The sequence below is a fragment of the Pelecanus crispus genome, chromosome 9, assembly GCF_030463565.1.
Source record: "Pelecanus crispus isolate bPelCri1 chromosome 9, bPelCri1.pri, whole genome shotgun sequence".
NCBI lineage: Eukaryota > Metazoa > Chordata > Aves > Pelecaniformes > Pelecanidae > Pelecanus > Pelecanus crispus.
The window spans coordinates 6,270,419-6,284,783 of record NC_134651.1 but is presented as its reverse complement, the minus strand read 5'-3'; the positions used below and the strand labels follow the sequence as shown (position 1 = coordinate 6,284,783).

Here is a 14,365-nt window from a genome sequence, read left to right as displayed (position 1 = left end):
AAAGCAGAAGCTTCTTTGTGGAAACAATGCCTGAAAATGAAACATAAAACAGGCTTTCTAAATTATGGCTGATGATGTGATTGCATTTACCGGTATATCTCAGTGTAGTCCAGAGCCCTTCTTTGTTTTGCCATAACAGCCTAGTTTAGGCAGTGGCAGATATTTGAAGTGCTTTGCTTTGTAACTGTAACTTTCCTTTGATTATGTTGTAATTAAGTTGTCTATCTAGAAAAATGAACAAACAATTTTTACAGGCTCCATTTTTAAAACATGTTACACTATATTCTACTGTAAAATAATTTGAGGCCCATCCCTTATTCTTCACAAACCTCAACGTAGGCATAGCAGACTAAATTCAGAAGGCAAACATCTGGCATATTAATAGTGGAGGGTTGCAGTGTGACTGGAAGTTTTAGAAAACTTTGTTTCATTTAATACCAAATTGCTGTTATTTTTTTGGTATCATCTCCCAGTGAGGGCTTTCATTTAACCAGTTCTTTGAGAGGGAAGTCCAGTGACATGAAAGCATCAAGTACAAGAGGCTTTAAAAAAAAAAGTCATCTGGTAAAGTATATGACTTGTTTGACATTTTTTGGTTCTTTTACAGCTCGATGGAGCTATACTACTTTTTCTACACACAAAATGAGCCTTGTAAATCTCTTAGCTCATGACTGTGCTTAGTAAATTGCTATTAGATAAACTTGCTTTCTTGATCAAGAGTACAGCTTTTTTTTTTAATACCTTATTTCACCCAATATATTTCAAACAAAAGAAACGTTTGCTGTCTGGTTATCTTCTAGAATATTTGAAGCTCTGTTTGCAGTAGTTATTTTGCCCTTAATGTTACAGAAGATTATAATTCAGTTTTCAGTAGCATTCCCTAAGAACTTTTCAGTATTAACACCATGTTGTTTCTCAGATTTCAAACAGCTTGTCTGTTGTTTTATGGAATTAGTCAAACATTCATGTTTTTTGTTTTAGTTATTGTTCCTGACAGCTGGTGTTAGGTTTATGTACACGATTTGCAAGTACTCATTAGATGAGCTAGTAGGAAACATCCAGCATTGAGACACATCCATGTATGCAGAAGTTGAGCAAAGGAGGTTTTCTGATACTAAACCAGGGTATGAGTGCATATATGGTAGGAACACCTAATATGCAAATGTAAAGGCTCTTAGCATCAATTTTCTCTTCACTCTGTTGTCAGATTTTTCCACATACCATGGATTGGGAGTGGGAGGTTTGGGGGTTTTTTTTAGAGAGTGATTTATCTGAAGGGTGCATCTCTGGTATTTAACTTCACTTGCAAGGTTGGTCGGATTTGGTATGTTTCCAGTTTCCAGTTTTTACTTCCTGGGTGATACCAATTTTTTAAGTTGGAGGCTTGCAACATGGTAATTTTCCATCTGATGCTGCTGGAGGATTTGTTGACTTCAGTTATGTCTTTGAGTCCTAATACATCAGAATGTTACTCAAATACCCTTTTCAGTATTTTCAGCTCTTTGCTGCACTAGTGCTTCTTTGTTACCTTGTCAGTACAATAGTTAGTGTTAACAAGCAGTTTAGTGAGTTAACATCGCTATTACAGACTTTTGCAAATTCATAGTTAAAATCTTTCAGCTAAACTTTGATACCTGCATTTGCATTAGCTGGCATCAGAGTTTAACAGAGTTTAGAACAAAAAGCTGGTGTGCAATTTTTGCAACTAATTATGTAAAACTATAAGTACAGATGTGGATGGTGAATAGCAAGAGGCAAAGTATATGAAACAGTGACTTGGGCGTATTAAAAATGTGGAAGAAATGTATGTTTGTTTGGTCCTCTGAAATTTTGAAGAATGTATTTTGTCCATGATTGCAGCCACGTGGCATGCAGCTCTTTTACTTAACCTGAAAGAACACAAAATGTTACATTTCAGTTTGTGCCAGTCTCACTCCTTCACTCCTTATGATGCGTTTCACAGGTGGTGCATGGGGATAAGAGGGGTTTTTTTTCCATGTCAAGATGGTTTGCAGATATGGTGGCATTATTCTAAACTATGTACAAACCATGCTGTATACATGAAATACGCTTCGCAGCATAGACATTCAGTATGTGACGTGTATGCTGCCTTGTTGCCTTGTACTGCCTTCTTCCAGGCTTTTCTACTTTTTCTTTCACTGATGCTTCTCTCAGCTGGTGTTTGAGTTCTTCACAAGGAGCAGTAAAAGCGCCTCCTCATCTCACCAATAACAGAAAAATATTCTGTAACAGTAGCCTGTAAATCAGTAGATGCTATAATCCTTTTCTTATATGCAGCTTATCTTTTTCATAGATAAGGTTCAACGTTTTACTTGCTTTCACAAGTCCCTTTAGTTGTAGCAGTTGCTTATTCAAAGAAAGTATTTTAAAAGGTTAATGCGTTATATCATTACAGGAGAGCTTGAATTTAGACCGTGGAATGCCCAGTTGTCTTAATGAACTCTTTATAAGCAATTCATGAGGACTGTCTTTTTAATTGTTTGCTATGTTTGAGGGCATAGTTGCTCATGGATTACTTGAAATGTAACAAAAAAGCTGATTAAGTTCATTGAATAACTTAATTGAAAGTTCAGTAAGGTTCAGTTTGCTCAAGATCTTTTCTATAGAGAGTGAAATCTATGACTTGCTTAGTTTTGCATAATTTTCTGTTAATCAAAGTATTTAATGAAATGTGTTAGGTATTTGAAAATCTTGTACCTGCCTGCTTGAGATGGGAAATTTGGACATAATTTTGTGTCATTGAAACAGACTTCTTTATGCCTCACCTCTTTCTTTAGAGGGACTGGATGAAATTGAAAATGATCTTCTGAAGTGTGAATTTTGTGGAAAAATGGGATATTCTAATAAGTTTCTACGGTCAAAAAGATTCTGCTCCACATCCTGTGCCAAAAGGTACTCTGTCTAGTTATCGCTTATCATTATCTGGTTAATGGCATAGCATGCAAATAGCATCTGATGTTGAAAAATAAACAGTAACACGTGACTGCCTTCTACCCGAATTTGCAGAGTATATGGGTACAAAGGACCATGGTAGATTGTGATATATTTCAAGAAGACAGACAAAGGGAATTACAGTAAAATTGTGGACCTCTTTCCAGAGGGTGCTGTGAATGCTGTTTGGCTTATGGGAACGTGATGGGTATCACCCGTGGAAGAGAAATCCATTAAGGGTTACTAAGTGTTTGGAAATTGGTGCAGAGGTTCATGAGCCACAAGTTGTTATATATTTCTCATATTCCTATTGTCCTTCCCCTCGATGTTGGGCAATGTCAGAGAAAGGATGCTGGGCTAGGTGGGCTTTCTTACCGTTTTGTGTGATGCTAGGGGAAAGAAACCCACTGAATTTATCTTGGCCTAATTGAAATGCTGCATAGACAAAAAACATTCTTAAATGTTTTTAGTAACAGTGTAAAAATTCTTTATTTGCATAGAGGAAAACAGAAATATTCATAAACATACATAATTCAGTGTTTTCTAAAGCTTCTCCTTTCTTGAAAATAATAAGTGATGCCATTTGCCTGTACATGGTTGGCAGCTGGTTTCTGTTTCTCTTTGGGTTTAGTATGCTGCTTTTGTTTTGGTTGAGAGGAAGCATTCATAGTCAACATCTGAATGTAAAATCTTCCATCATTGCAGCTGGAAAATTGATATTTAATCCCAGACGTTTTAGGAATGTGGAATAGTTTCCCATTTCTAATCAGCACTTAGTTCTTTTTTTGCATCAGTGTGCCTAGAGACCACCTTTCTCTTATGTCTGCTACTTTTTTAATCCCCCATGTGAGACATTCCCATTTTAAGTAGTGGAAATGTATATTTTTGATTGGTACTTGTTGTGACACTACCAGTGAAATAATCTTAAGAAGGGATTTGGCCCTTTTGCCTCCATCCTCCATTGACTGGGTGTGAGCTAGGTAGAGAAAATGGAAGGAAAAGATATTATGTGACTTCAGCCTTTTAGTGGACATTTTACAGAAGCAGGATTGGACTCTGCAGTAAAATGCAAAGGTATTTCTATCATGGAAAATTTTTGAGAATGGTAAAGACGGATGTCTTCCAGGGATGATCGAGATGTATTTGATCTTGCATTAAGACAAGGGGTTTGAGTAAGTGGCCTTTGAGATACCTTTCTGTTACATTTTTGTGACACCTGTTGTTGTCTTTGATTAGGCAGCATTTCTGTAGACAGCAGTGTAATTTTATTGTTACTTGATTGAATGCAGTCCAAAAAACTATTAGTGTGTTATTGAATATATCTTACTTCTTCAGGCACAGCCTTAGTTGCACTAAGAAATTTGGGCTGTTTACATCAGACAAGACCAGTCGCTGGAATCGGAAATCAGATAGCCAAAGTCTTGGGCGACGCGGGCGTCGACCGAGTGGCCCTGATGGGGCGTCACGAGATCATTTTCTTAGACAGGTCTGTGGAATATTTGCTTAAAACTATGGCATTGTTTTGGGAATTACAAATAAAATATAATACTGTAGTGTATTTGTACTGCGTTTTCCAGCTTCCAATTACTTATCCATCTGCAGAAGAAGATATGGCTTCTCATGAAGATGCTGTTCCAGCTGCCATGACCACCCGTCTGCGAAGACAGAGTGAAAGAGAGAGAGAACGCGAACTTAGGGAACTAAGAATGAGGAAAATGCCGGAGAGCATTGACTTGTTACCAGTGGTGCAAGCTGACCCATCAGTATGGACTGTTGATGAAGTTTGGGCCTTCATACATTCTTTGCCTGGTATGTGCAAAACTTGTTCCATTTTTGTTAACAGTAAAGCTCCTTGCTTTTTAGCACTGGTGTGATGAGGAGGTGGTGTGGTTACAGCACTAGTGTACTCGTTAGTTGGTGATAGAAACTGGAATGTGATTTGTTTCCTCTTGCTTGTTCCTTCAGCACAAATCCCATGTTGATAGAACTAGTCCCACTTCTGCTGTTGCATCCCAGCTGATGGAGATTACAGCTGTTCCTCCCTTCAGTCTGACTTCTCTCAAGAGGTCAGTAGAGAGATCAGACACACTTCCTCCTTTTTACATTTTTCTTCTCTTCCCTCCTTACTGCTTATTCAGTAGAAGAAACAAAAAGGGAGTTCTTTCCCTTTATACAACTGAAAAATTTGAAAGACCTGTCCTGATATGTCATTAAAAAAGAATAAGCGAGTTTCTTTATAAAGCTAAACTTTGTTTTGCATAGCATCCCCATGTTCCAGTAGCCACACTTTAAGGCATATCCTCTGACAGAAGCTGAACACTGACCAGCCATCTGTTGTAAGATAAAACATTCTCTATATTTATTCTACCCTTCCTGATTGCTCACTCAGAATGTGCTAATATAAGTTTTACAGTTTCACTGATCTGCAGAATATTTATAGACTCATGACTTGTTTCCAATAGGAACCATGTCATTTTATCAAAGATACAGTATTAATTCTATTAACCAGTACTAAAAATCTCGTGAATACACTTACTTCAACTCATATGTTTCTTATTCCAATTCAGCTGCTCTAATTACATTTCAGTGGAAGTACTATGTTGTTCCTTTGACCCTCTACCTTGTCTCCACTAGAAGAAAGTGTCCATAATGCAGTAACTGAAACGCAGAGAACTTCTGCATATAGACTCTGCATGCTGGTCGACACAGTCTGTTCTCAGAAAAAAATAATCTTAGTGGCTCTTTATTCACAAACCTTTTCTTTAGCTCAATATTCAGTTACCTTTGTATCATCTTCAGGTTATTTGACATTTATTTGTAATTTCCCAACTATCATAAGCTTTAAATGGTCACTCCCCCCCGCTTTCCCAAGGATGCCTTTCTATCTGATCAGATACTGTAATCCTTTTGGGTAACAAGGCAGGTCTCCATAATAGCAGTCATACAAGAATTTTTGTTGCTTACCCATGTAACTCAAATGCCAAAACACTGAAACCCAGGTTAAGTTTGTTCCTAATTTTCTAGTTTAGAAATGCTAAACCATTTTTCTGTGTATACCATTAGGCTGATAACCTGTAAGGAATGTACTTAAGAAAAATTCAACAATGTCAACAAAATACTAGTGAAAGCCACCAGTTTGCAGTCCAGGTTAAAATCTCTCCGTGTATCCATAGCAGATAAACAAAAGAAGAAATGAAGACAATTTCTCTCATGTATCTCCTCTGAAGTGGACATGGTTTAGTGGTGGACTTGGCAGTGTTAGGTCAATGGTTGAACTTGATGATCTTAAAGGTCTTTTCCAACCTAAATGATTCTATAATTCTCTCTTCATTGCTAAGTCATACACATGCGTTTTGACAGTTGATTTTTTTATAAAGTAGGTCAGGCAAAGAATTGAGTAAGGGATGTCTTAAATCAGCAAAAGTCATCCTTGAAGTACCTTTCTTCTGATGGTTTATAAATAGCAATTAAGTTACATTATCTGCTTCTGGGAACCTGCAGTGATGTCTGTAAAAACAAGGAAAGCTCCTTAGATTTAAGACATGGTCATTTATGTTTCTGTACTTTAGCTGTGTTACTGATGACTATATCGCTGCTGGTTTCAGTTACTGTTTAGAGGTTTGAGGCTCTAGTTAATTCAATAACTTCCTGATCTAGGTTCTGCAAAAGAATAAACAATAGTTCCTGTCCTAGAAACTTGAAGTACCACATAAACGCAATTCACTTACAAGTATGAAACCAAAAGTAATATTCTTAAAATGTGGTATCTATTTTGAAACTATTACTTGTAGAATATTTCACCAGCTGCTGGATCTGGGGGAGGGGGTTTGTATTCTATAAACAAGGTAATCTCTGATTTTAAACAAACTTCATATTTTTCTGCATTTAATAAAAATTTATTGTAATTACTCATTCCCATCCATATTAAGACCTAGTTTCTCAAATACTTTTTTAAAAAAAGTTCAATAGGTATTTAAAGTTATATTCACAACCTGCCAGAATTTTTATGGTTACATAGCTACATTTGTATTTTTTGGCAATTTTGGGGTTTATTCTGTTCAATATATTCTCAGGCCACTCTCTTAAAAAATACTTTTTCATATGCTGTCAGAGTTGAATAATACAAGAAATAATGTAATTGACTTTCATTATGCTATTTTGCAGTAGATACTTGGTTCAGACCATCTGCCATGTTGTAGGAGACAGTGATTTGTCAGCTTTTCATGAACATTAGGGACATCTGTTTAGATTTACAGCTTTCTGCATAGAGTCTGTAGCTGAGATCTAACTGCGGAGTCGAGTGTCCTTGTCAGGCTTTTCCTGAATTCCTCTGGAGTCTTGGAGAAGTGAAGATCGTAGGGCACTTCTGCTGTTACTTATTTCTTCTGGGGGGAAGAGACAGCAACAGTTTAAGCCCCAGCAGAGTTGTTCCTCCTTTCTTTCTTCAGTTGCAAGATTAATGGCCTTTCACCGGCTTTCCATCCTTTTTCTAGCTAAGTTATTGCACAACAACCAGTTGCAAAAGTGGTTAAGAATACCTGAAAGTGCTTGGATGAGGGAATTGAAATACATTAAATTTTCATGCTTTGCTTTTCCAGAATGACTTTGACAAAAGGTATTTTAGGAAACGTTGCATGGAAATGCTTCATGTCCTGCTTAAAGAAAAAAGCCTGCAACAACCACCAATTATCTGTTTTAATAGGACAACTTTTGTTCCTAAATGCAAAAACTTGTCTTGATCTGTCAGATTCTTTGTAAATGCTGTGGTCTGACAATCACCATGTTCAGGTCTCAAGTCAGTTATACAGTGATACCTTTCACAGAAATACTTAGTATTTGACTTTTTGTCTGTGTCAACACATAAATAAGAACCTTTATGATGATGTTAGAGCTATTAAATCCTGAGAATGGTCAGTTATCTTAAGATTTTTCTTTTGTGTTACTGGCAGCATTATCTTACTTTGTAGCTGGAATTGGCAGCATCATTCGAGGAGCAATATGACAACTCTGGGCTCCTGAAAAATGTTGTCTTGTTCATTGCGCTACAGTTTGTAGCTGGGCTGCAGTAGTGCATCGCTGTACCAGAAATATTAAAAGTAAATGTTATGGAACACATGGAAGCAATAAAACATTTTAATGACTTTAGTGGCTATATAATACTGTTTGTGACAAACTAATTTGTTTTTTTCCTCCAAAAGATACCACTCTAATTTTTTGTTACGTTAAATAATGCCCAAGAACTGGGCGTTTATCACATATTAAAGCTGCTTTGTTTTAAATGTTATGCAAACTAGTCCTTAGTCTTGATTAAAAGTTAGCCAGCTCCTACAGAGTAACTGTTTTACTTTTGAGACTGTAGTTTATAGAGTTGTAACCTAAACTACAGAGGTTTAGCCTGAAACCAGAGGCTACAATTAAATTCCATAAGATGACCTTTCTCTTTTCAAACTACCTTTTAATCTTTTGCTTTCCTTAACAAAGTGGTAGCTAATTGTTACATGAGGTCTGTTTAACAAATCATTAAGAACAAAAATGGGACTTTATTCTTTGTGAAAAGCTAACCTTTTCCAACCTTGAATGTTACAACCACTACAAAGTAGTAATCCAAATTAATTAAGGTTTGGATGTCGATAACTTCCTTCCACAATTCCTTTCTATTTGTCTCTTACACATTTGTAAATCCATCAGGAAATTAAACTATCTATTCTTTATAGAAGTCAAATCTGAGCACACAAGAGGACATGGAATTAGTCAATTGCTGTCAGCTGGGGTGGAAAAGAAGTTCTTCACAGTATTTTCATATCTCTCTAATAGTATACCTTTAGAAAAGGGGAAAATATAAAAATGCCAAAAACCAGGCTTAACTGAGGAATAATTAAAATCAGGACCAGAAGGTGGAGCACAAATTAAAATGTGTGTGAAAGGCTCTGAGAGAGACGGAGAGACTGCTGGATTGAGAACACAAATACATTAAAAACAGGAAAAAACGTGGCTATGGGGAAAGAAGCTTCAAATAAACAACTGACAATGAGTGCTCTTATTCACGTTGTTAGGAGACATTTGTCCGTATAACAGAGCTGCCATACAGCCAGGCATAACTGACTGTTTCTGCTTAACAGATGTCCAGAACATCTTTTGAGGAACCTTTTGTTTCCACAGTGTTCTTCAGTGGGAAGGGGCCCTCAGTTACTTGGGACAGTCCAACCCATGAAGAGTCCCCTTTCTTATGTTGTAGGCCTCAGTAACCTGAGACCATGTTATTTCACATTCGGGAAAAGAGTTTATCACTTAAAAAAAAAAAATCCAACTAGTTTAAATTTGCACTTGTGAAGTGACTTAACTGCTGTGTATAGAATATTCACTCAGGTAACTGATGATAAATATCTTCATGAGACAATTACGCTAAAGCCCATAAATCAAAACTCTGTCTATTTAACCCAGTGGTGGTAACAGATGGAATTGACACCTTTTGGAAATGGTAGCTAAGTGAATTTTCTCATTGAGTTGTACATAGCAGTAGAATACGCATATCTTTTTATTGATGGAAAGAACCCACTTGAATTATGCTCTTACTTGATTGCTATTTCAGTGGTATTTTGCCAGTCTCTTCCAATTGTGCGATCATGGCAATTGTTCCTCTTAATGAAATGAGAAAGCTGTCTTTGCTAGGACTTCAAATTTCCAATGAGTAATTCTTCAATAGTTACAGTGTAATTAGAGGCTGTAGTAAAAATTATTTTCAGGTTATCTTGGAAGTTGCCATTGTAATATTGAACTCTTGCATGAACCTTAGGTTCCACAAGCTAAAGGGACAAGCACTGGAAATTGTGTAGCTGAAAAGCTCTAGCATGGACAGAGTCATTGCATCTAAGAATGCACATTTCTAACCCAGGAATTCTTTTTTCTGTTGCCTTGTAGGTTGTCAAGATATTGCGGATGAATTTAGAGCACAAGAAATTGATGGACAAGCTCTCCTCTTGTTGAAGGAGGATCACCTTATGAGTGCAATGAATATTAAGCTCGGACCTGCATTGAAAATCTGCGCGCGTATCAATTCATTGAAAGAATCCTAGGGGGTGAACGTGAAGGTTTAAACAACAGTTTCTCAGTGACAGAACCGACAGTAATATGCCAACATCTTCACTGTGGCATGAGTATTACTGTGATGTTTTGCTAAATAGATGGGGTTTTCCCCACATACAGACTTAAAAATGTTCCTTTGATTATACCAGGTAGTCCTCTGTAGTTTCCAACAATTAATAGGTTCATGGTAAAGCCTGAGTAATACTTTGAGTTGAGGTGGGAGTTCATGGAAAAACATGAAGTGAAGTATGCTGTGATAGGTTAAATATTCCCCAACGTGTACTTTATCTCACAAGTTTAACACCCCAGCACCCATCCCAATCTAAACACCATTTAAATTGTGTTGCTGTATTCTGAAAGATTTTTCCCCACATACAGCCATTTTTGGACTGAAATAACAGAAGTGTCCACAGACCCTGTGGAAGCACTAATAACAGTAAAATGCTATGCATTTAGTTGTGCTCTCTGAGTTTCTTTTAGTCTTGAGCAAATTGTTTGTTAAGGGGTAGGTTGGCAGCCTGTTTTCCTTGTGTAGGCTTACCCTCATCTCTGCCACTGTAGTATTTTCTTGAAGTCTGGAAATACTATAAACCGTGTAGACGTCTCATCAAAATCATCATCATCAGGCTACTGAAATGCAATGGCACGACACTCTTGCCAGAGGTAACTGAAGCACATGTTACTTTACTCTTTGTATGCTGCTATGCACTAAGAGGGCATTAAGTTGTTAGGTTTGTAGTTTCGTGTGCTGCTAGTTAAACTAGACCAGCAGTTCTCAAATGGGGGTTCAGAGTGGATCCTGAGAAGGTGTGAGAACATTCAGGGTTCAGGTTCCCCAATGCCTAGGCGGCGTGGGGGGCTGAAAACTGCAGCCAGAACTAGCTCATGTTGAGACAAGTGTACTTTAAAGACTGGAGGTAGAGAAGGGATAGCATAGCTCAGATGCTCTTTTTCTTGATACCTCTTCTAACTTGTCTTTCCCTGTAGTGCATTTCCCATTGCCTCACTGGAAGCTTCCAAGCACCTTTTATTTGCCCACTGGCTAGCGTGAGCTGGGCTTGCAGTAGTCTGAGGAAGGAGCACGGCAAGTTGCTCAGTGAGGTCCTTTCAGAGCTCGGTGTAGGAGCAGCTGCTGCTGCAGGGAGGGAGCCTGGAGCTGCAGGTGGGCAGGAGGAGTGCTGTGGCAGGGCAACTCTGGGAGAAATCTCTAGGGGCCCTGCTTTGTCCCTCTCGCAGGAGATTTTGACTTGGCTGCTGCAGACCCAGGCGGTGGGATTTTAGTGTCTCCCTCCATCTTCCCTCTCTCACACTCTTATGCGGAACAAATACGCGTTCCCCGGTTACTGACACGTGCAGGAGCTGCTTGGGCTCTGAGGCGGCAGCGCCTTCTGGGCCTTTGCTTCCCCATCGCCTGTGTACGGATGTTCGTGGATGTTTTTGTACCTTCTGTTCCCTCCCTTTTGCAGCTCCGCTCCCCTCATGTACAGACCTAGATCCCTAAGCTCTTGTATAGGGAAAAAAGGGTATGTGTGCTGATAGAGTCGTTGTGTATATTTGAATTAAATATGTGTATGTGTCTGCAAATAATGTATTTTGTATTTTATGCAAATTAATGCATAATATATGATTGTGTAGGGAGATATTCGGAGGGCCCTAAAATATTCCTGAAAAGAAAAGGAACTGATCTGAAGTTTGAGAACTGCTGACCTAGATCAAAAGGAGTCAATGCACATACACTGGCTGAAAGGAAGGTTTATGACAGGTAGATTAATATGTATATTATTTAGCTGATGACCTTAAAGAGTAAATTGGGATTACAGAAAAATCTGTGCTTCATTTTCCTTTGAGTATTGCTTTGTTTCTATTAACAGACTTTCTGCCATTATCTTCCAGAGATCAACAGTAGAATCATTGTTTTTAATTACAAGTGTTTGAGCTTACTTATAGCAGATGTTATTAATATTTTTATTAACCACTGAAGCTCCAAGTTAGGACAACCCATTGCTGTTACGTGCTACTATGTGGTGAGAGCCCTTACCCAAATGGCACCAAAGGCTTTAGAGAATTAACTTGATGTCTGGGGTTATTTTGGAGGGAAGTTGCTAAGCACTTTCTTACTTGGTTTTTCTGTCTTCAGTGACTGTTGTCAAATAAACTTCTGAGTTGAAGGTTCAATGTTTGGCAATGTTCATTTGAAAGATATTCAAATGATGGAGACAGTAGGTTCCCATTTGTAGCATTTCTGTAAGATACACTGTGTAGCATATCTGTAACATAAGTTCTAAAGGATGCGTTCCATTTTGATGAGCTAATTGAAGACTAAAGATATCTTAGATATTTATCCTTTGGCTTTTGTCTTAAAGTTTTATTATTTTTATACGAAAATTCCACTGGCTAATTTTTAATCTGTCTTCTGACTCTACTGTTCTTTGGCAATGTAAAAAGTAGGTGTACGTAAATGTGATTTGATAATGGCTTAAGGCATATTTGAAAATATGGACTTACGTTATCAGTCTTACTTAGACCTGCAGTTAATCACAGTGTTGTTACATGCATGAGAATTTCACGGTTGTTTTAATTTTGCTTTATTAGACAGCTTTCAGGAGAACTTCTACAGCTAGTGTTTATATACGACTCTCGGATGTAATCGCTGACAGATGCCAGGAGCAGAGTAGACCTGATTAATGCACGTCTGTTCAGGTTCTTCTGGTACACTACATTTTCTGTGGTTTTGGGAGAGCCACAGATAGTGAGTTATGCTTTAAATATTCATGAAAGCAGCAACTAGGAATGTGGGCCTTATGCATATTGAAAGTTTTCTCTCCTTCACTGATTTTGGCATTAAGCAGGAACTTAAAAGCAGACACAGCTATACTAACCTGTACTGATAGAAAAGCACATGTGTTGGAGTGTTTGCCAGTATAGCTGTGGCAATAAAATCGGTTGGGAAAAAGAAAAAAACAAACCACATGACCTGTACATGAAAGTAGGCTGGAAAACTTCCAAGTGCAACTAAAGTCTACTTCAGAAGTTTTTTAATTTACTCAAAAAAGCAATATAATACTTAGAGTAATACTCCTCCAGAACTATTTTGCATACCAATCACTTGTTTCTGTTCAGAGCAGTGAGGTTTTCCCAGGCTTATACTACCATTTTCCATGGCTTTCCCCACAAATTAAGCTAGACCCTCTTGCAAAAGAGGAAGTATTGCAGACTTTAATTCACTATTTTTTTTAAGACTTGCGCCTGCTGGATGTGTCTACAAGAAATCCTTTTCATTATCTTTGTTTCCTGGGGTTTTGTATTCTGTTTTCAGATTGCTGCTGTTGTGGGCTACTCCTCACAGTAATCCCTGCAGTATTTCAGTTCCTGTAGAAAGGAATACAGGAGACCATAGGATCTTAGCTCAGAAGGGAGATACGTTGGATGGCTTTTGCCCTTCCTTTTTCTCCGCTAGTCTCCATCCTACGCTACTCCTTAATGCAAACTGCAGCATTAGCTCAGGGCAAAATGCTCTTGCAGATCAATGGGCTGAATGTGACTGTCAAGATTTCTTCTGGTACAGTTATAACTGTTACACTTGTCTCAGCTTCAGAGTTTATTTGGGGTTTTAAATAAATGCACCTGAATGCTCAAAATGGGTTTGCAGAATCCCCTGCTTAATCTGGCTCATACCACTCAGCGACCCTGCTTTGCAGCTGAAACAGAGCGCTCCAGCAAGGAAGCTCAGCCACCTCTGCTGACAAAAGTGCTCTGGGAGCTCTAGGCTGCTCCTTGTTCTACAACAAGCACTGCAAATGAATTGCTAACTTCTCCCAGCCAACCCCTCTTGCCTCACATTTAGCACATTTGTAAGACTTTGTCACCTTGCTTATATAGAGAATGAAAAATAACCATCTTCTCAAGTTAAACTGTCAGTTGTCTTGAATTGCCAGACAATGTTTGAAGGGTTTTTAAACAGACTGCATTGTAAATCCATTCTTTACCCATTAATCCATCATTTTTTTTTTCCCCAGAAATGAAGTTCTTGATGGAGGGTAAAACCTTTACTAGATTTGTGTCAATGAGGTATCTCAAGTAGAAGGTTCATGTCCTGCAAGCATCCATTTCCTCATTCTTTCCTGTGAAAGCAGGTTTTTCTTCGCGTGCCCCCCCCCCCCCGCCCCCTTCTATTTGGACAAATCACAAGTGGGAATCCAGCCTTTTGGATAGAACAGATGGAGTCCATCATAACTGCAGATGTGGCAGCAAGAGGAGAGGAATGGGATAAAAATAAGTATTTGAGCAGGTTTACAATAACTTTTGGATCACTTTATCTTGATCTTAGCTG

General features: G+C 38.1%; 2 protein-coding genes across 2 annotated transcripts in view; both read left to right on the top strand.

Annotated features, from left to right (window-relative positions):
• PHC3 (polyhomeotic homolog 3) overlaps positions 1-12,990 on the top strand; it is a 30,954-nt gene extending 17,964 nt beyond the window's left edge. The window contains exons 11-14 of the mRNA XM_009477738.2: positions 2,799-2,925; positions 4,300-4,438; positions 4,530-4,761; positions 9,871-12,990. Coding sequence (XP_009476013.1) covers positions 2,799-2,925; positions 4,300-4,438; positions 4,530-4,761; positions 9,871-10,025 — 653 coding nt within the window. The 3' untranslated portion in view covers positions 10,026-12,990. The remainder of the gene's footprint in view (positions 1-2,798; positions 2,926-4,299; positions 4,439-4,529; positions 4,762-9,870) is intronic.
• The window catches only part of EIF5A2 (eukaryotic translation initiation factor 5A2), a 472,944-nt gene that overhangs the window by 204,149 nt on the left and 254,430 nt on the right, over positions 1-14,365 (top strand). The gene's annotated exons all lie outside the window — the stretch shown is intronic.